The following is a 20,907-nucleotide window of genomic DNA, read 5'->3' on the forward strand; positions in this document are numbered from 1 at the left end:
ACTAATAGTTGCTAAGCCTCAGTGTTGGCCACCAGGATGTCAAGGCTGAACATGCTCTGTTCAAAGGTGTGGAAATTGCAGTCTGTGGTGTATGTATTTGGTGTGTGAGTGCACACATTTAATATCTTTAAAGTTTACCTGTCATATGTGACCGGATTTGCGAAAAGGTACCTTTTTCACACACAAAATTTGACCCATTTTTTGAACTTTGAAGCTTCATAACTTTTTAATCACAGCATACCATTGCCTGAAATTTTCCATGAGTGTAGGTACAGTATCTGGCTGCAATTTGATACCAAGTGCAAGTTAATCAGTGTAAGGAGTCAAATGTTATATCATTTTGTTTGCTAGTATGTAAAATGTGTGGAAAAGGTACCTTTTCGCAAATCCGGTCACATATGTCTTCATCCTTGCCTTAATCAACCATTTCACCATGTCAGACAGAAGTTTCAGACGCTTCTTATTCTTTAAACAGTGCACAGTAATAAGAATGCAAAAAAACGCCTATAGGCGCTTAAGGACTCGACCAGCGTTTCCGGTGTAACGTCATTTTTGTGGTTTAAAAGTGATCACGTGATCTTTAGGATGTCTACATAACGAAACCCAATCTATACCGTACGCAAGGAAATTTTGAAGTAAGAAAAATTTGACGAATTCAGATTTGACCAATAAAATGTTGACGAAAATCAAGAAATTGTAGACAAAACCTGTACTTTTATAAACATTTGACGAATTTAAATTTGACAAATTAACCCGATTCGTCAAATTTTTTGGACGTCAAAATTTCCTTGCGTACGGTACATCATGAAGAGCAAGAAGAACAGAAGTAAACTGTCTAATAAGCTGAGTTGACTGCCATTGTTTGAGGTATAATGTGTGCACTTGTATTACCTTACCAAGTACTGAAAGTGCGTTACCAATGTTTCTCCTGTTTCTTGTCTACCCCCTGGGAATAGCTAGTATGAACAGAACATGGCTTGCAATTCCTACAAGTGACCAACATTAGGGCTTGGAAATTGTTAGGTACAACATAGTGTACTGCCATTAGCAAACTTGATACTTGTTTCTCAACCATGGTATAGTGGGAGGGAGGTCATTTTATATTTACCTATCAATGCCAACCCCATACTGCTCAGTACAGGCAACTAGCATGGTGATCAAGTGGGCATTCCACAGACTAAAGCAAATGCTACCTGCTGAAATACTGCCGCTACCTGTTAATTAACTGACATGGAACCATTGCAAAATAGAAAATTTATATGTGGCAGGATATTATGTTGGTAACTCACCTACCAAGCCTGTACTGGGGTTAGATGATAGGTGCATTATTCATTGTTTAACAAATGCTCACAAACCACTGCAAAAGCAGATTATCTGAAATACAGAAATTAGCATTCTTAAAGCTGTTGCTTACTTTTGTTCAGCTGAAAGATATTTTTCTGTGCTGTAGGGCCAGTCTTCTCTGGATCAAAAATATATGTGCATGTGATTAATAAAATTTGAGGCGGGAGGATGAAAAATAATGCAGGTGGGAATGAGAAACAATTAACCGAACTTGTCTGGTCTTATAGAGTGTATATGCATTGAGTTTGAGGTTATGCAACTAAACAGATACATCTGCTTATGTCTAGAGTTTATCAAACAACTTTAAAATAGTCAAACTTGACTTTGAAGTTTCAGAAGAGTCGTACTGTAGTCTAGTGTATATGTAATTGTGTACAACTAACTGACCCATGTAACGTCATCCCTAGCTTACCCCATATCATAATTGGAATGTGTAGCTACAAAGTCTGGCTACCTTTGTATGTAAACACTGAGTACAACACTGAGTACAACACTGAGTACAACAAGAGGTTTATGAACACAAAGGCATGCACCTAGCAGTATACTTTTATAGCACCTGGTACAATCACGTATATACTAACAGATAACTAGTGCCAGTTAGAATATGCAAAAGGCCTGTGTCCCATATAATGTAAAGGAAAATTAGACAGGCAGTCTTCCCCAGGTCCATAGCCTTACTATAGTTTTCTGCTTATGAGGCATTGTATCAGTTTGGTCTGCTTGTACAACAGTTGAATTTCAAACACAGTTGAATACCTCATTCACAACAAGCCAATCATCACTTTTTGGTGTTAGCTCAATGACAATGCTGATAAAATCATAGATAGTTTCATTCATTCCATACTTTGTGCACATGAACTAAAAACAAATCAATATAAGAATGTTTGTAGAAATTATCTTTGGTTGGTCTGAAAATCAGGCATCAAATATGCCAGCATAATAAAAAGCATAATAGGCTACAGTGCTATGCCAATATCATGCTGGCATGTTAAGTGGATATTTCAAAACTATGGAGCTTAATTCCTTGAAAATAGATCAATATTCCCTAATAGAGCAGTCAGTGTGAAATGGAAACTGCAATAAACACTCAAATTCATTGTACATAGTTCCTTAGATCAATATTTTCTAATAGAACAGTCGTTTTAGTGAAATACTCTAATAGAGCATTCAGCCATTCACTGAATAAAAGGTTCCAAGAAATGTTAACTTAGCAGCATAATGCAAGTATAATGAGAAGACTAAACTGCATAATAATTATGTGAAAAGTATGGGAAATTTCTGACGGCATTTTGTGCATACTATAATTTGAGCATATTTGGCTCAGGCAGATGATCACATCTGAAAACAGTTGGTAGCTGGCGTATTCCTACAGACTGGTTCATGATTAAGTGTATATAGATAAGTTACAGTGTCTTGATTCAGGGGTGGTGAAGCAGGTGAGGGGCCAACTTTTGTAATGGAAATTTGAAGCATACAGTGTAATTTAATTTCTGAATCATCAGACCGTGTATGCGTGCATTGTAGGGTGTTGGGGGCTTGCACCCAGGAAAATTTGTAAGCTCTAAGAGTATTTTAGACTATTTTCACTGCGAAGTTGCTGATAAATTAAGTACCTTTTACAGATTTAAAATATGTAATATGACTGTTCTATTAGTGTTGTTAATTGCTCTATTAGAATATCACAATCTTTTGTTACAGGCAAACATTGACCACTACCTATGGCTTGATTTGATACTGCAGCAGTCTCAATTTTGTACATGAAATTTGCTCTGACTCTACCCTGTGCTCAAACAAACATCATCCATACATAGGCTTATCTTCTATAACAATATTTTGTATAATTGCAGCACTTTGTGCAATAATAAATAAATGAACATTTTTACACGTATGTACTTCCAAAGGGACGTCGTAGCGGGGAATAGGATGGTTGAGAGATCATTAATTTTATTGTATTTAAAATTTGTCAGTGTGAATATTGCATTCATGAATCCCAGCCAACTGGACATCCCCTGCAGAAGTTTCTATAACTCTATCCTGATTACAATAGACCCTGGAGTCATACTAAGTATTTGTTAATTTTGCACTCTCCGTTTAAAACTAGCTATTTAAAACATTAAAAGTTTTTAAAGGAAGTAAGGATTGGTATAATATACATGCTACAAAAAGTAAGGAAACAGGCTCAAAAATGGTACAGCTGAAATGAGAAATGGTCCAGCAATAAAAAGTAAGTGATCAAGTTACTCATATTAATAGAGTGGGATTAAGGGGGACTGGGTTAACTTTGCAGTACAAGCCAATGAGCAGCTGAAGTTCAATAGCCCTGTTTCTTCGCAATGTTACTAAGCAATGAATATCAAATGCACCACAGTTTTCTTATTTTCACTGGCTTGCAACTCACACATTCACAAAGGTAACCTGTGCCGCAATTACATGGAAAATATTAAATAAGAAATTAATTTAGTGTGATGTCAAAGGGGTATCGTCTATATTATATATACTATGGTAAAAACAGCCAGTATATAAGGAACAAAGACTGTGTTATACTTCTACACAGGTACATAAGTTTTGGCTCAAAGGTGGTTTCATTTCCCAGTTAAAATACAGGTGTAGCAACTTGCCGGCTACAGACTTTGTAAGCAGCCTTCGGTGTGTTAGGATTTTAGGAATTAAACGACCAAGAAACACCTTACAGGGCAAGGCTATCAGGAAAAGAGTATCTCTTCAATCTGAAAGGGAACATGTCCCCTTATTAGAGCAGTAAAGTGCGCACTCTATTAGAGCATTCAACTGTAGTACAGTATACCTGTAGAGAGTTTGGCTACACCTCGTAATGATCAAGTTATTCAGTAGAGACTACAGCTACATTAAAGTATCCCTGTAAAATGTTCAACTACATTCCAAGCAAGTCACCCAGTAAAGAGTTCATCAATAGAGAGTTAAGCTACTGTACATTACAAAATCACTCAGACGAGTAAAGACTTCAGCTATATTACCAGTCCCCTGTGGAGAATTCAGCTACAATACAAGTCTCCCTGAAGAGATAGATTACATACCTCCAAGTAGAGTTCAGCTACATTACTATATAGTCACCCAGTATAGAGTTCATGATGAGCTACAAAAAAGTCACTCTGTTTGTAGAGAGTTCTGCAGGAGCAGCTGTATTAATTACCAGTTAATGTACATGATAATGAATTATTCCAACACAACTATAATTTAATAAATAAATTTTTCTCATTATCTTTTCTTCCTCAAAGCAGTTTTGGGACCTATAATTACAAAAAGGAGTTGTATGTACCACTTTGACACCTCAGATCAAAGGAAACCACAAGGCTATATTTCATGTATTGCCCTGACCACAGGGAGATATCATGATATCGCCCTGTGGTTAACGCAATATCATGATAATATTATAGCCCTGACCACAACTGCCTTTGATGCTGAGGCAGTTATACCAAAAACAGCCTACAAGTGTGGCCCCCATAAATGCCAGGATGAAAAAAGCTGTGAAATCAAAGGTGGAAACCAACAAATGACTGCAACGATGCTAATGTCATTAATGATCACTTGTTATTAAAAATGATTGACAATGACATCATTGCAGCCATATCTTGGCTGCCACATTTGATTTCACATGCAATGGCTGCCACATTTGATTTCACATGCAACTGGTCTTTTCAGGGGTGCATCCTTTATTTACAGATCAGCTTTTTTTTAGATAGATGTGACTGACATGAATGCACAGGTATTGAAGTGTGTATGAAGCAGCTCAGTCTAAAATTATCTTTTTGTTGTTGAAAAATTATTAAGCATGCTCATATTTTTGACCCCTCTTTTCTTAAAGGCCTCGCTGAGTCCTGTGCACAGTGCTTTATGTGAAATTTCTCCATGATATTAACCTTAAGTAGCATATATACAGTCATGAATCGAAGTATACAATATTTGAATGGTCTTCATTTTCTACAGTACAACATTTCAGTCTTCATCACCTGCATGAACCTTGAATTCAGATTGTAAGTAGTGCCATCATCAACTTCTTCATTTCTTCTACTAAAATTAAAAACAATGAAGTTACAATTAAACACCACACTATCAATGTCTTATCTTGTAGCTATAGTTACATATCTTGTATCTTATAAGGTACTTTATAGTAATGATGTAATAGAACAGTTATATTTTACTTTTTTTGTTGCAAAATTGTAACAGCCAGACAGTGAAAGTATATCTAAGAGCTTTTAAAATCTTTACAATTTCTTGAGGGAAAGCACATCTTCCAACATACAGTACTGATGAAAATTTTGTAGAGCGCTTCAAGCAATAAATTTCATCAGTAAATAGGTGACAATCCAGAATTTAGCAATGTGTTATTTAATATTAGGCAATGTTTGTCACTACAGCAGCAGTTCTATACTTACCTACAAGACTATATGCGACCTGGTCTGCGAAAAGGGGTCTTATACCTTTCCAAATTGTCACGTTTGACTAATCAAAATTCCTCATGTTTTCAACCTATCACCTTCATATTACAACAAGCCATAGTGCAATGTTAGGGTTATAAGGGGACCAAATTGCAGTGAGATACCACATTCACAAGTCACGTTACAGGTAGCCAAGTACATGCAATTGAAAAGGCTATAAGACCCCTTTTTGCAGACCGGATCACTCTAAAATTGTGGGATAAGAGAATTTACTGGTTTCCCATCTTGTTTTCTAAAGGTTTATCTGCATCAGAAATCATTGCTGGGTTGTAAAGGTATATAAAACCATGATTTGAATCCCAAGTTACCAAATTCTAATTTTGCACATATTTAAGTATCCAATGATTTATGCATTTTAGAGGGCTAGAAAAACTCAGGCATCATAATCATCAGAAACTTTGACAAAGCCAGTGGCGTAGCTACCATTGAGGCAACCGAGGCAGCTGCCTCGGTAAAAATGCTCAACAACAGGCTGAGCAGGCCTGAGTTTTGGCATCCCGAATTTTCTACTCAAACATTACTAGACAGCATTACTGTACCACACGTAATAGAATCTATGGCTGTAGTACTAATCAAGGCTGGAGCCCATGGTGACAAGGTGCTGGACCACTTTCAGCTACTCAGTTGAATTCAGTTGTAAAAAGATTGAGATACTCTAATAGAGCATTCATCGTAATATACTCTAATAGAGCATTCAGTATAGATTATAGCCAAAAACACAGATTATAGCCACCGTTCTCATTACACTGCTTGGTCTAAATCATTTACATTTATGTTAATTATCTCTACATTACTTTTCAAAAGTTCCAATGAGTCAACTGCATGGTATTGCATTGAGCTAATTGTTCATGCATATTATATCATATGTGACCGGATTTGCGAAAAGGTACCTTTTCCACACATTTGACATACCAGCAAACAAAACGCTGTAACACTTGACTCCATATGCTAATTACCTTGCTCTTAGTATCAAAATGTAGCCAGATACTGTAGCTACATTTATTGAAAATTTCAAGCAATTATATGCCATGATCAAAATGTTATGAAGTTTCAAAGGTCAAAAAATGGGTCAAATTTTGTGTGTGAAAAAGGTACCTTTTCGCAAATCCGGTCACATATGCATTAGCAGTTACAATCAAAAATATAGCCTCCACATGCCATTTCAAAGCATATATTTTCATATTGTCCTTGAGGGAGCATGCCTCCAAACTCCCTAGCTAGCACATGCAGTTGAGCATCACATGAAAGTCTGACTTAAACATCAGATCAATAAAAGTGTAGTGTGCATGACTATGACCTCCGTAGCAGTCCACTGATGACCTGACCACTCAAAATATCTCCGGAGTAAGTTGTGTTGAATGCAATTAAACTAGTCTAATAATTGAAGCATGGGAGCTGTACTCATTAACTAAGCTGAAGCATTATTTATGGCATGTAGAAAATGCTCAGAATCTTTCTTCGATCCAACCAGATAGTCAACCTGCAAATGCTGCACCACCCATACTTGAAAGTAATTTTGTGAATCAGTTGAGTCAGAAACAGACCCTCTCAAATTAGGTCAATGTATAAACTTTGCCTTGGTAAAAAATTTTTCCTGGCTACTCCACTGTTTGATATTCTTCATTTTGCATTCAATATGTGCATATTATATTATAGTAGTCAGTGGCAGAGGAAGTAGGTGATGTGAGAGGGACTGACCAGCTCTGGCAGCAAGGGGTCTGGGGGGACAGGGCAGCAGCCCCCCCCCCCCCCTAACCCCCAGAAGCTGTAGCCATTTTAGCTTCATGAAGTCTCGGTTCACCAGGATTAATTTATAGGTACAATTTGAAGCATTTCAACTAAAATACCAACTTTATTAGTCAAAACAGGTTATTTGCAGTGAATAATAACCTCTTTTGGCTTTAGCTGTTAACTAAGGGTTCACAGCATTTAAAAGCAGTACAAAAGTAAACAGCCTTTAGCCTGGATACTTGGAAACACTTGGTACAGTGGTAAGACACTAGCTCTTAAGGTAAGAGGGCAGTGGTTCAATTTCTAAATCTGTTGTAGGCAAACTTACTTTTTTCGTTATTAGAATATTTTATCAGAACGCATTTTTATGAAACACATTTTACTGCTCTATTAGGGTATTTGAGCATTCTAGAATATATCAATTTTTATCACAGTTTTCAGTCCCACTCCAAGAAGGATAATTTAGGCAAGATATATTTTGCCCCTCAGCAGACCAAGGGAGGCTTCAGTCCCAAAGCCCCCATCCTTCTCCTGTCTGCCGCCTATGCATATACTTCGCATGCATAACTATAATTGTCAACATTGTACTGTACATTGGCATTCACACCATAAAGATTTGTGATATTTATTTAAGAATATGTATTGATTGGTTACTGTGTTACACATATGTCATAGTTTACCAGTGGTCAACAGGTGAATCTCTAATAGCTAATCAAGATCAGAGAATGCTTGCCTTGCTATAATTACATATAGCTTGTAATCCCTTTTAGTTCCTTAGTATATCACAGGAATTTTGGATTGAGGACTCAACTTATATATTCTCCAAGAACAATGTATTAACTATTCATGATTCAACTCAATACGACAGTTCATATCTACAGATACAGGTATAACATTTAATACCATACAAACATATACACACAAAAGCAGAAAAAGTAAAATCAAATCTAAAGCCTTACTAGCGTGATCACATCTACCCAGTGAACCAGCACCGGGACACCTGTGTACTACTCAGGCACTGTAGGTCAGTGCACCTCCTGGGGCTGGATTAGATGTGGGCAGCCAAGTTCTCAACTGGATCTTTACCTGCTGAGTGAGACATGGACAGTTGGCATTTATTTCCCATATAAAATTGAATCACACAATAATCACTCAGTAGTTGTGCCTAGCTAACAGTGAGGGAAACATTTTTGGGTGTACACATGTCAGTCTATGCAGTAGAGTAGGCACTGTCAAGCAGTGAATAGAATACATTTAATTGAGCCCATTTGGCTTATCACAGTTACTTTTAAGGAAAATATTCACCACTCAGTGCTGAAATGTTGTCACAAGTCACCCAAATGTACAGTAACACCACCCTTAAAAATGTGTGAAACCAAAAAAAATGTCAGTCCAGTGATTAGACACTACCTTGAATGCAGAAAAAATACCCAGGCCAGGCAGTGACTTGATCTACAGACAAGCACACAAAACCAGCAAACTGTTATGTTCGAACTTTGGACTTCTCATTACCAGGTCGGTGCTCTGATTACTTGGCCATGCTGCTGCCTCACACACACACGCACGCACGCACTGCAAACATATATACACACATGTACCCATACTACACTATGCACACTCACTCCAGGTGTGACTGTTAAATTATTAGAATACCGTTTGGTGGTATTACAACTTCTAAACTCAGTTTTCTACAGTCAACAGTCTAGCTTTATAGCAGAAAATTAAGTGAGTATGCTAGGGGGAGTCCTTGGGATTGTACCATTACATAAAGTTTTTATTAACACATCAATATGGAGCCACATCCTGTGTGGTATATAACGGAATACAATTGCCAAGGTGATCATATTACAGTCTATTACAGTAGATTAAACATGTACACTGGTATTTCTTTTGCACATACTCAACTGATATTTCAAATATTTATCAAGAAATGTTTTCAATTTGTATTCATACAAATACAAAAGCACAACTACTGCAGTTTTTAGTGTAACGCTCTATGAATAAATCATCACTCTTAAGATGTGAGTGTACTGGTTGGTGAATCATCCTAAGAAATTAATTTTCATTTAGGAGTCATCATGTATTTTGCAGCTCACCATTACTAGCCCCATCACCTGGTTTCTTGGATGAGGTATTACATCCACTGGTCCACCAAGTTGAACTGTAGTAAACTCCTCCATGGGAAGTGATGTTCCATCACTAGGCACCTGTACCGCTTGTAGTGGCAGGTGTGGCTCCACCTCAGCTACATAATGATTAGCCACTTCTTTACAGATACACTTTTACACATGGTCACAATGGTACCACAATTATCATTACAGTTTCTTACGTAATTCTGGACTATCAGGTGCAATTGGGTGACACTTCTTCTTACGTTTCCTCCTCAACAGCAATCCTAGATTAAAAATGTTAATTATCTACCTTGTGGCTAAGCAACCCTTACCTGTTAAAAATGCCACAAGTGCCAGAATTAACACAAAAAGTACAAGTACTATAATTATTGTTGTAATTGCTACTTTCCATGAGCTTTCATCTTTTGTATTTACTACACCAAAAATAAAACAATGATATTATGCCATTGCTTTACTATTAGCCGTACTTGGTACATTTGGAGGGGTGGTTGCTGGCAGCAATGTAGTATTATCACTGTCACCACTTCCTGTACCATTAGACATGGTGGAAGGCCCATCACTCATATTAGTGGGGGTCACAATCGTGACTAATGTACCATTAGTGGTATTACCTGTGAAGAATTAGTCGTGCCAAGCCACTTCACAATATGACCACACACTCACCCTCAGGAGTATCATCATCGCACTCTCTGATAGTTACCACTTTACTGGTTGAATACCACTCAGCTCCATAATAAGTTGTATGGGCTGTAATAGTGGCTATACCTGCATTTCTAGCAGTAATATAGTAGGAGAAGGTAGCTTGTAATACATCACCACCCTGCTCTCTACATGACACCATACCATCACCTCCACCACCACTGTGACATACGCCATCATTAATAAGTAGTGTAAAAACACTTCCGTGGGGATGTGATTGGTTAGTGGTAATTGTAATATTAAATGGGTCTCCCACACAAATATCACTTATGTTTGGAGAAATGTGCTGCAGTAAACAGCTGATACATCTTTCTCCTAAATAAAATGCAAAGAAGGATTGTGTAAGTAACTATGGAGATAGTAAACGCACATACTATTATACTCATGCACACAAATGGGCATGTCACACATACACAATTTAAACACTACATAAACTGTAGACACATCATTTAATACAGCAGCACTCTAAGTAGTAGGGATCATGAGGATATATCACCAAACCATTCAGCTAGTTTTACATTACCTATGCCTTAGTGGTATATTTATTAGGCTAATAATAAAGCTCAAATATGCCTCAATGTGACTGAGACTCAAATACATCTAGAGAAACTATAACCTACTAATGGCCGATGCCACATCCACTAGTTAGATGTCACTTTGGCCCAAAATGTGCTTTAGGCACATGCTGCAGGAGGATGATTCATTTATTTATTTATTATTAGTGGTTCTGAAAAAAGCAAAGCTCATAATACCACACATTACAATATATATATATATATATATATATAATAAATCAGACCAATAAATGTCCAGCAAAGTTTTAAAAGAATTGGTGTTAGTGGCCATAACGATATCAGATGGCAAACAATTCCAGTCATTTATTACTCTTGCTGCAAAACCATACTTTTTCACATTTGTTTTAACATGGGGTTTTAGTACTTTTAGTCCACTTGATCTTGTACAGATGTTGAAGTGAAAGAAAAAAACTCTCCTGGTATATCCACAAGGCCATGCAGTATTTTGTGTGTCATCTCCATTCTCAATCTTCTATACTACAATGAGGACAAGTTTAAGTATTTCAGTCTATCATGCATTAATTTATCCTTTTCCTTAAATCCACTTCTGGCAGATTTGGGGATAGTCTGTCCGTGGTTTTGCAAGTTGTCAATCACAAAAAGGAGTTGTCTGCAATATTTTTGTATATGCCACACTTTCAATGTTGGATTACTTACAGTTATGCATGCAAGTATGTGTTACAAGTATATTGTTCTATGTATATAAAACTGTGTAATGGGCAGAACATGGCTGACAATACCCAAAACGGCTATTTTGCCTGCTAGGAAAAATTATAGAAGCATGTGTCTCACAACATTATAATACACTTTGAGGAAGGCATAGTTGACGCAGTGTATAGCAGTTTACTGATAAAAATTAAGGGTAACAAACAAGCATATATATATATTAAAAAAACAGTGCATAAAATATCACACTGCACACTTAGCTCTAGATGTACTAGTGGTGAAGGGAACATGGTTTGGAATTGGGGTATGCACATTCAGGGGACTTTTTGTATAGATTGCATATAGTAGCAATAGGTGATATTACTTTTATGTAAAAGGATATGGCATATCTTAGTGCATATGAAACATGCCAACATGAGGCCCCTTGGGATTTTTAAAATTATACCTTTTGTAATTGAATTTGTGAGTAATTCCAGCAGTTTATAAACCAGAATATTAATAATATTTTGCTTGGCATTTGTACTATGATGAAAACTCCATTAGGGTAGCTGGTAAACACTCTTATTGTTCCTAGATAATTGGTTACCACCTGTTTAAGAATTGGCATTTACAAACCATAGATAGTACTTATAAAACTAAAGGAGATTCAGGTGAGAATTTATATTCACCAATTTAATTCAAATGTTGACACTGAATAGTTTAGTAACTGTCAAATAGTCAAACTTTAGCAACTACACTAAGCCTAGCCTAACGTATAAACCAAAAATGCTACGTGTTGCTCAATACAATGAGTCTAAGCATATCATATCTTTGAACTGGTTGGGCATCAAAGCCATGAGCAAACCATGTTCCCATGACATTGCCTGGGAAATATATGAGTTAAACTCTGAGAGGCACCTTTGAACACCCACGCTAAAGCGGTATATATATATACCATGTTCATACAAATCTTCAAAGGGGCAGCAAGTTGTATATTTGGCATATACACCTTGACCACAGGCAAGTATATACCTGTCGTGAATTGCGAGACGACAACTCTGCCCAAATTTACAATGCCAAACTATGGTGAATTACGCATCAGTTTGTTAAGTTTGTGCATATGGTCTGTTTGGGTGTTGTTGGTGCATGTTAATTACGAGGCATATTGCATGCTATACATCATAGAACCCATGGCTACTTCAGTGTACACCTCAGAGCTTATCAACAGTAAATTTCCTCGACTTCAGATTTGTGGTGTATATAAGTGCAATACACATGGGTTTATATATTACATACTAGAGATGCAACAATATATCGATATATTGCGTATTGTATCGTTTTAAGACAATATCGCTGTATCGATACAAAGTCAAACCGTATCGATATATCGCGTATCGTGGCTTGTTAACATGGTTGACAATCAAATTATTGTACATTGTGGTTAAACTGAGTAGTATGTAATGCTTCTCAAAGAAAAATTAGCTCACTTGTTTCTCTTAAAAAACAAAAAACAACATAGACCATTGCTTAGACTCCACTTCGTATCACGCAATATATCACTGTATCGTGATACAGCAAAGGGAATATGTGACCGGATTTGCAAAAAGGTACTTTTTTCACACATAAAATTTGACCCATTTGTTCAACTTTCAAACTTTGTAACTTTTGTATCATTGCAAGCACATATCTGTACTTTTCCATGAGTATGCCTACATTATGTGGCTACGTTTTGATACAAAACAAAAGTCAATCAGTGCAAGGGGTCAACAGTTATGACATTTTGTTTGCTGGTATGTCAAATGTGTGAAAAAGGTACCTTTTTGCAAATCCGGTCACATATATCGATACGTCTACATACTGTATCGTTACATCTCTATTACATACATACAGTATATATACAGCCATGTAGAATTCAGTATGAAGAAGCGATTAAACCTCCAGTAGTGTTTGCAGGTACATCTTAGGCCCAAGTGATACCAAACATTTATTTTTACCCTTAGTCATGTTTGGCTGAAGGCACCAGTCACTCAGGCAGTTAGCCAGTCAGTAGAAAATTCTGTTATATTTCCATAGAAAGTTGTTAGAAGGGTTAGAGGCACTCTAAAGGCATTTTGGGTTTGATTATATACCTAGCCAATATCTCAAGTTGTTTGTGTGTGTGTGTGTGTGTGTGTGTGTGTGTGTGTGTGTGTGTGTGTGTGTGTGTGTGTGTGTGTGTGTGTGTGTGTGTGTGTGTGTGTGTGTGTGTGTGTGTGTGTGTGTGTGTGTGTGTGTGTGTGTGTGTATGTGTAGGGACCCGCCGATTATGCTGGCATAATTTTGTGCATAATAGGTACCTAAAAGCATTGGGCATAATGCCAACATAATAGGTTAAATATTTGTACGATACTATAAATTCTTGCTGGAAAAATGACAATTGCAAAATAAGATCGATATACTCTAATAGAGCAGTCAGTAACTCTAATAGAACAATCATCCAACTGACTGTTCTATTAGAGTATAACGATCTTTTCTGTCACATGCAGCAAGAATTTATTATTTATGTTCCAGCCACTAATTTTTTTTCTTTCTATATAGTGTTAAACTAGTAGCAAAGCATATGAACTAAGGCATGAACATTGAGCATAATCGAGCATAATAGGCAAATATTGAGCATTAATTTAAGCATAATAGGTGAATTTTTGAGCAGTGCAGCATAGCATAATAGGTAAAATTATGAGCATAATCGGCGGGTCCCTATGTGTGTGTGTGTGTGTGTGTGTGTGTGTGTGTGTGTGTGTGTGTGGTATTTTTTGCAGGAAAGCCCAAATCTCCATGATTTCCACTATACAGTGCTACGGTACTACCCCTGTATATGGGGCACCACATACACATAAAATCCACATACCAGAACTCAAAATATTATAACTTTGAGAAAATGACCCGCAGTGGAGGCTGACATCACCCAGCACATTCCAATTGTATGCTGGTAGTGTTAGGTCACCATCATTCCGCATCCAGCTATCAGGAACTGGTGATCCATTTATAGACCAGGAACACATTGGCGAGCCTGAACATCCCATACATGGGATTGTCAGTGGTTGATCATACCTCTTGATCAACTCTTCTCCCTCCACCAAAGGAGTAAAAAACAGTGTTGTCAAAACTAGAATGACATTATTAATTATAAACCACATATATGCACTATTATAATAGTAAGTCACACACCACTGTAAGTCGTGCAGTCCCCACTTCTCTATGTCACAAAACACATAAAATTTACAGATGGTGGTTACTATCTTCTGACCATGTTTGGTGGGTGACAAGTTACACGCAACATGCAATCTCGTGATGAAAATGAAAAGTACATAATTATAGAACTTGAGGAAAACTACTCAACTTATTAATAAGGTGGTCTACTACAGTACGCCATACCATTATCAGCACTAGAAATTATTGATAATTGGTACCTGCACACTGTGACCAATCATTAAACACTTGACTGGGCAACACTACTACTTGAACCAGCTTTCTAAGCACCAGAAATTGCTCTGTATTTGGGTGTATTTTAAGATGCACCACTTAATGTGTCACTGCACGACTTTTGGTAACTTTTGGCATTTTTATAACAAGCAAAACAGCTATTTGTGACCTCAGGAAGTAGTACGAATGGTAGCCCTTGGGGCACTAGTCACGTGCATGAAGTGCAGATGGTGTCACTAGTCATACAGTTTGTGGATAGACACATAGACATGCAATTTTCCCAATTTAAAGAAATCAGGCATGCATGCGACCTCAGGCCAGCTGTGGGCACACCTCATTTAAAAATATGGAAAGAAGTTTAAACACTGACTAAACTCATGTGTATACAGGAAGTCAGTTAAATACCAAAGTCACATGACTTGATTTGACATCACAGTTTGTGGCATATACTACGATTGGATGATAAATAAAAACATACCAAAGCGAACTAAGTGTATAAAAGGTATTCTTGATCATGACTTCTTTTAACAAGATGGTACCACTTTTTTACAATACTGCATGGACTACATACACTTACCTACTGCTATGAGAAATTCAGGTAGTGTTCCTTTTGCACACTTTATTTTGCACCTATTAAACAAAACAAACCAATAAAAAGTGCAACACAGTTGTGTAGCTACTCCTCAAACGGATTACAATAATGACATGACATCTTGTACACAGCCTTGTAATAAATGCAGATAACTATAACTGTCAGTTGGCCAAATGAGGACAATCTGAAATCAAGACAATATATGCTGAAAAAGGAAATATCCGAACCGAATGACTACCCTCATGACTACCTTATAAATAACACTGTAAATTTCACAAACGAACCTGCAGAGCAATTTCACAATGCTTTTGCTTCTTTGAATCACTAGAGTTAATGGGTGCTAAGATGCCACTGGAGCATTCCCTTCCAACTATCCGCCATTCATTTTGCCATAGAACAAGCAGTGGCGTATCTACAGCAGGGCTTTGTAGGGCCTAGGCCCTGCTAAACTTGGCTAGTGCCCTACCAAACTGAAGACTACAAAACCCACAATCACCAGTTTTTCATGGATCGTTGCATTATCTAACAAGTGAAACTTATTCTATACACCAAATTATTAGTCTTGAGCTGTCACAAAGTCAATAATTACAATGATTCTAATTAATGCACACCAATTAAGCACGTGAAGAGAAATTACCTATTGTTGGTGATAGTGATAAGGACGTGTCTTCCTAGTGTTCTTGTAGTTTGTAATCATCATATCTATAGATCCTTGTAGTGTTTCATCATGTATTTAAAGGTGTATAGCTATAGTGTTGTCTTGTTCTAATGTAGCTAGCTAGCTATTTATATATAGCTAGCTATCTAAAATGGAAGGGGTAGCACCAAAAGGCTAGGCCTGAATGAGGGTGCTTCCCTAATGTTGTTCGTGTTACTGTATAATTTGAACAGGTTAAACACACAACTACTACTTCATAAAAATCTAAAAGCATTTTTTTTTTTGCAGCTGAAATGGCCTCAGATGCCATTTTGCAGCTGTTAAAATTCAATTTTTATTTCTGGGTGGGGGATGCCCCTGCCTTCAGCAGCATATACAGTGTCCTAGCTGAGGCCCTACCGATAGGGAAATCCTGATACGCCACTGAGAACAAGAAAGTAATTTTCATCCTTAAAATGACATGGCTAAATTTCCTTTGACTCCCTTCTACTATAGCACATTTAAATTGCCATTCACTGCCCTTTCCAAATTTACTGAGTCGTGAATCTGTCAGGTGTCACGGGTTATTACACCATACTGTATATTACATGGCCCCGAAACATCCAACACAAAAAAATTCTACACTGGTTTGGTTAATGCCATTTTGACGTGCCAAAATTTCCATGGGTGAATTGGGATTCTTCTAGCATCATTAGAATCGCAGACAGTCGCTCTACACAATGAAGCAGAGTAAATGATAGCAAATTCCAAAATGTCTTAATATGGCCTGAGCTCTTACTATTCGGTGGCACTAAGAATAGGTATAGCCATGCATATTCAGATGCGCAGTCACTACATGCCTAAAGAACTATATAGCTATAGATTATGATTATGATTACTGAAAACACAGTTACAAACTGATATGTTCAGGTAAGGAAAAAACATTACAAATCACATAGATAAGAGTCAGTTATAATTTTTCTAAAAATACTTGTAGAGATTGGGATTCTATTGTGTCAGTTGGTAAATTGTTCCAATCGCGGATAGATTTGGGGTAATAGCTGAATTTATAATGATCTGTTCTAGCAAACGGAATCTCAAAATGGAAGGGGTGGTGGTGGCGGGTGGGATATGTGGTGTTAGTGAAATAATTTGCGACTGTTAAGACTGATGAGGAGTAAACAATGTTGTAGAATACTTTTAATCTAGTCACATATCGTCGGTGGTGAAGTGATGGCCATTGTAGATCTGCTAACATAGATGTAACACTACTGTTATAGTCCAGAATCCGTCCTGGCTTCATTTCTATTTTGTCATAACTTACTACAGCGTGACTTCTCTCGTACTTTCAGTATAGAATAAGACAAAATGGCGGGAGCAAAATAGTATTCGTCATGAATATTGTTCGCGCTTCGAACCTGAGGCCCGCCCACAACACAGCTCAACTGAATCGCTCACCTGACACCATAGTATCCCGCGAATGAATCCTTCAACTTGTAAACCATTTGCATGTAGTTGTAACAGAGTCAGTCACAATTGAGCTATCACTTCCGCCAAAATATAAATCCGGAGCACAGTCACATGACAGAATAGTCGGCTTCGTATATTAGTTTGGCGCCGCCCGCCTTAATTAAAGATTAAACCGGTCCATCAAATGAGACTCCACCCTAACCAAATCCATTGGAGGTGGAGCTCTGTTAGGAGGCTAATTATTTGTATGCCTTTTTACGATTTGCTGACAACTACGTAGCTAGTTAGTATCTCCATGCTGGATTAGTTGATCTAGGCATTTCACAATTGGACGCACGTACAATTTAAATGCATTAGGCCATACCTATTTGATCTTATGTTGCGCGGGCCCGACCGACTGCATTTTTCTACAAATGAAATTATTTTGAAAATCACGCTTGCGGATCACGTGTACTTAATCAAAGACAACACATCCCCGTGATACCAAAAGGGACTATTGAAGGTCGTCCAATGCTCTAAAATTGTAGAATACGATGGGAAAGCTCTTTTGGAGATATCTGATGCTACTATATAGAAGAGTATGAAATCTAGATTTTTAACTGTGTATGTACTACATTCATTATTTCAATTGCATTTTGTATTAAAATTTTTATCATTTTCAAACCGACCTACCTACCCAAATTTAAAATAATTTTGCCCGCGCAACATAGGTATGGCCTTACATTATTATTTGTGATTTTTTCAAACTTTAGTCTACTGAAATTGAGAATAAGCATAATATGCACTGTAAGCTACTTCGTAGTGAAAAAAGATCATTTATATAGAATTGTATTATAATGATCGAGCTTCAAATCCAAGCAACAAACAACTTATTATATATATTATACTGCTGCATTATAGCAATGTGGCTTAAAATTTAAAAGCAAGTTTTAAAACTAGTTTTGCAAGTTTGTCTATGGGTGGCAGGGGCAGCTTTACTGAAGTTGTTCCAGAAACTGGTCAAGTGTGTAATGTGGTATCCTTTTATAAGAAAATTCCAGATGATTCTAGACTGCTCCAGAGCTGAACAATAAACAAACAATCACATGATGTATGGGTCATATGTGTGTATAATGAGCCTTTAAATGTCATTATTTTTGGAGAGTTCGTTAATTGCTAATACTGAGAATGTTGAAGCAGTTTAACAGAACTTTACAAGTAATCAAAAGTATAATTGCATTGATTTGAACAGGTACAAAACGTTTAGATTGAGATACTCTAATAGAGCAGTCAATTACCCTAATAGAACAGCCACATTTTGTATCTTGTAACTAGCCACTTAATTTAACCATACACAAAGACAGTAAAATTAGCCTAATTTTATCTTAGAGTTTAAAACTTGAAACTTTCCTGGGACCATACCCCTAGAATAGTGTCCATGCCTGTTGTATGCTTCTGGCATACTTCACATTGCTACAGCCATTTACTCCTTGGCCTACTCCTACTATACTTGTGATACATATGCAGTCTCTTCTGTGGCTTTCAATGTATGTGGTTTAATCCCAGTCAAGTGCCATCTAGCTGTAAAAATCACACCTGTCTGTTAATAATCATATATTTGTGTGAAGATACAAGATTTCCTCATAATTACTTACAACAAGAGCAAGTATAGAGGCTATCAAGGAGCTTGGAGACCACATAACCCAGTTGAAGAGCATTGAAAGTGGCCATGGCAAATGGCACTTCACCCATGAGCTTGTCAAGAGTCGAGCTGGCTGGACCAAGCTCAAGTTGTACCGGGCAGAGCTAACAAGATTCAGAAAATTGTGATTTCCGGGATTAAATTATCTTGGCAGTCACAACAAAGCTGTGGCAGTGTGCAGCTACATAGTGTGGGAGGCCCTATAGAAGTCAACCTTTCAATCAATGGTGAAAATACAACTCTGCAAGCTAAAATTTCAATTTTTCTGTGGGCATCCCCCTATGTAGAATAGGCATAATATTATACTGGATATATGCTGAGAGTATGCATGTGTACCTATAGCTACACACTATAAATCCTAATAGCTAGATGTAGCTGACTGACAGCTATCGTGACCAGTGGCCCAGTGTCCCCCCCCCAACTACAAAACTGTTGTTTTATCCACTATAAATTCATGTACAAAACAATTATCACAAATGTAAGAAAATGATGAACTACTATCAGTACTGCTACCACATACATTTATCTTTAATGATATGAAGAATTGTACGCATGCAGACTTTGCAATGTTTGAAAATGTTTTCTGTTTAGAACAACACTATTGGAGTGAGCAGCTAGTGTACATGATCATCCCACAATGAACTCAAATCTGTGTTATATCGTCTCTCCCACTCTGGGTATGTCTTCAATTCATAATCTGAATACCCCATTGTAAATAGGTAGCTACCCATCACAAAAAGTTGTCTGTGAGAGAATTCTTGTTTTATTCTACTCTCTAATGTTTCTGGCCGCACTTTGTCATTATTGCAATCATAAATCTCACTTACAGTAACATGAAGCATCATTAGATTAGGAGAGTTCCTTACAAGTACAGTAACACCTTCACTGGTCACTGACTTCACACACAACACTACATGTATCAGTCCTCCATTAGATGATATTGTACTCATAAAGTTATCAGGAAGAATGGTGGAGGGAGAATCAATGAATAGCTGTTGCAATTTAGAACAGCATATGGATGTAAGCGACTTCCACGTCTGTTTATCTTTACCATATATCAAACACTTCAGCTCCTTACAACTGGTCAGTATGTCTTGTAGAGTAGTGTGGTCTATTCCAGATCTAAATGTGCAGTGGATAAACGAAGGAAAGTGAGATAACGCTGATATGCACATATCGGCAAATCTTGACTCACACATAACACAGTTACATGTACTATCAGTTTCCAATGCACATAGACTTGTAAATGTCCGAAACAAAGCAGTCAACTTCTGGCTGTTTTCCTTAGATGGTAGTAAAGCACACAATTGTATTGCTAGATGAGTCAACTTGATAGTACTCAATATTTCCCATAAATGTGTCTGATCTTTTACCTCAGTAACTGGTATACCCAACAGGTTTAGTCCTTGTAGGTTGTGACAGGAATTGGCAATGGCACGCAAACCTTGTAAACTGTTCAAACAA

At 37.2% G+C, this 20,907-nt stretch overlaps 2 protein-coding genes and 1 long non-coding RNA gene across 4 annotated transcripts in view; 1 reads left to right on the forward strand and 2 right to left on the reverse strand.

The window, feature by feature from the left end:
• LOC136263621 (uncharacterized) overlaps positions 1–20,907 on the forward strand; it is a gene marked incomplete in the record, with an annotated part of 463,802 nt that overhangs the window by 92,015 nt on the left and 350,880 nt on the right.
• LOC136263810 (uncharacterized) lies at positions 5,327–9,258 on the reverse strand. The gene is made up of 3 exons (XR_010704798.1): positions 9,173–9,258; positions 8,510–8,636; positions 5,327–5,391 (listed from the first exon to the last, which is right to left on the reverse strand). It is a non-coding gene; the product is annotated as an uncharacterized lncRNA (long non-coding RNA).
• LOC136250031 (uncharacterized) lies at positions 9,461–17,861 on the reverse strand. 2 transcript variants are annotated; one of them, XM_066042193.1, is made up of 9 exons: positions 17,751–17,861; positions 15,641–15,693; positions 14,489–14,746; positions 10,346–10,696; positions 10,150–10,293; positions 9,994–10,095; positions 9,880–9,945; positions 9,647–9,795; positions 9,461–9,597 (listed from the first exon to the last, which is right to left on the reverse strand). In XM_066042193.1, exons 1-9 carry the CDS (start codon positions 17,801–17,803, stop codon positions 9,565–9,567), a joined length of 1,209 nt encoding a protein of 402 aa, XP_065898265.1. In that variant the 5' UTR covers positions 17,804–17,861; the 3' UTR covers positions 9,461–9,564. The 2 variants fall into 2 exon arrangements, with proteins under 2 accessions (XP_065898265.1, XP_065898268.1); XM_066042196.1 differs by lacking the exon at positions 14,489–14,746.

Source organism: Dysidea avara, chromosome 1, assembly GCF_963678975.1.
Source record: "Dysidea avara chromosome 1, odDysAvar1.4, whole genome shotgun sequence".
Taxonomy (NCBI): domain Eukaryota; kingdom Metazoa; phylum Porifera; class Demospongiae; order Dictyoceratida; family Dysideidae; genus Dysidea; species Dysidea avara.

Excerpts from the sequence above, each read along its gene's own strand:
- LOC136250031 (XM_066042193.1), bottom strand. The coding sequence starts at position 17,803 with ATGCAAATGGTTTACAAGTTGAAGGATTCATTCGCGGGATACTATGGT. Across the intron at positions 10,294-10,345 it reads CGATGATGATACTCCTGAGG|GTAATACCACTAATGGTACA; the intron begins GTGAGTGTGTGG and ends AATTCTTCACAG. Across the intron at positions 9,598-9,646 it reads AGGTGATGGGGCTAGTAATG|GATGATTCACCAACCAGTAC; the intron begins GTGAGCTGCAAA and ends TTAATTTCTTAG.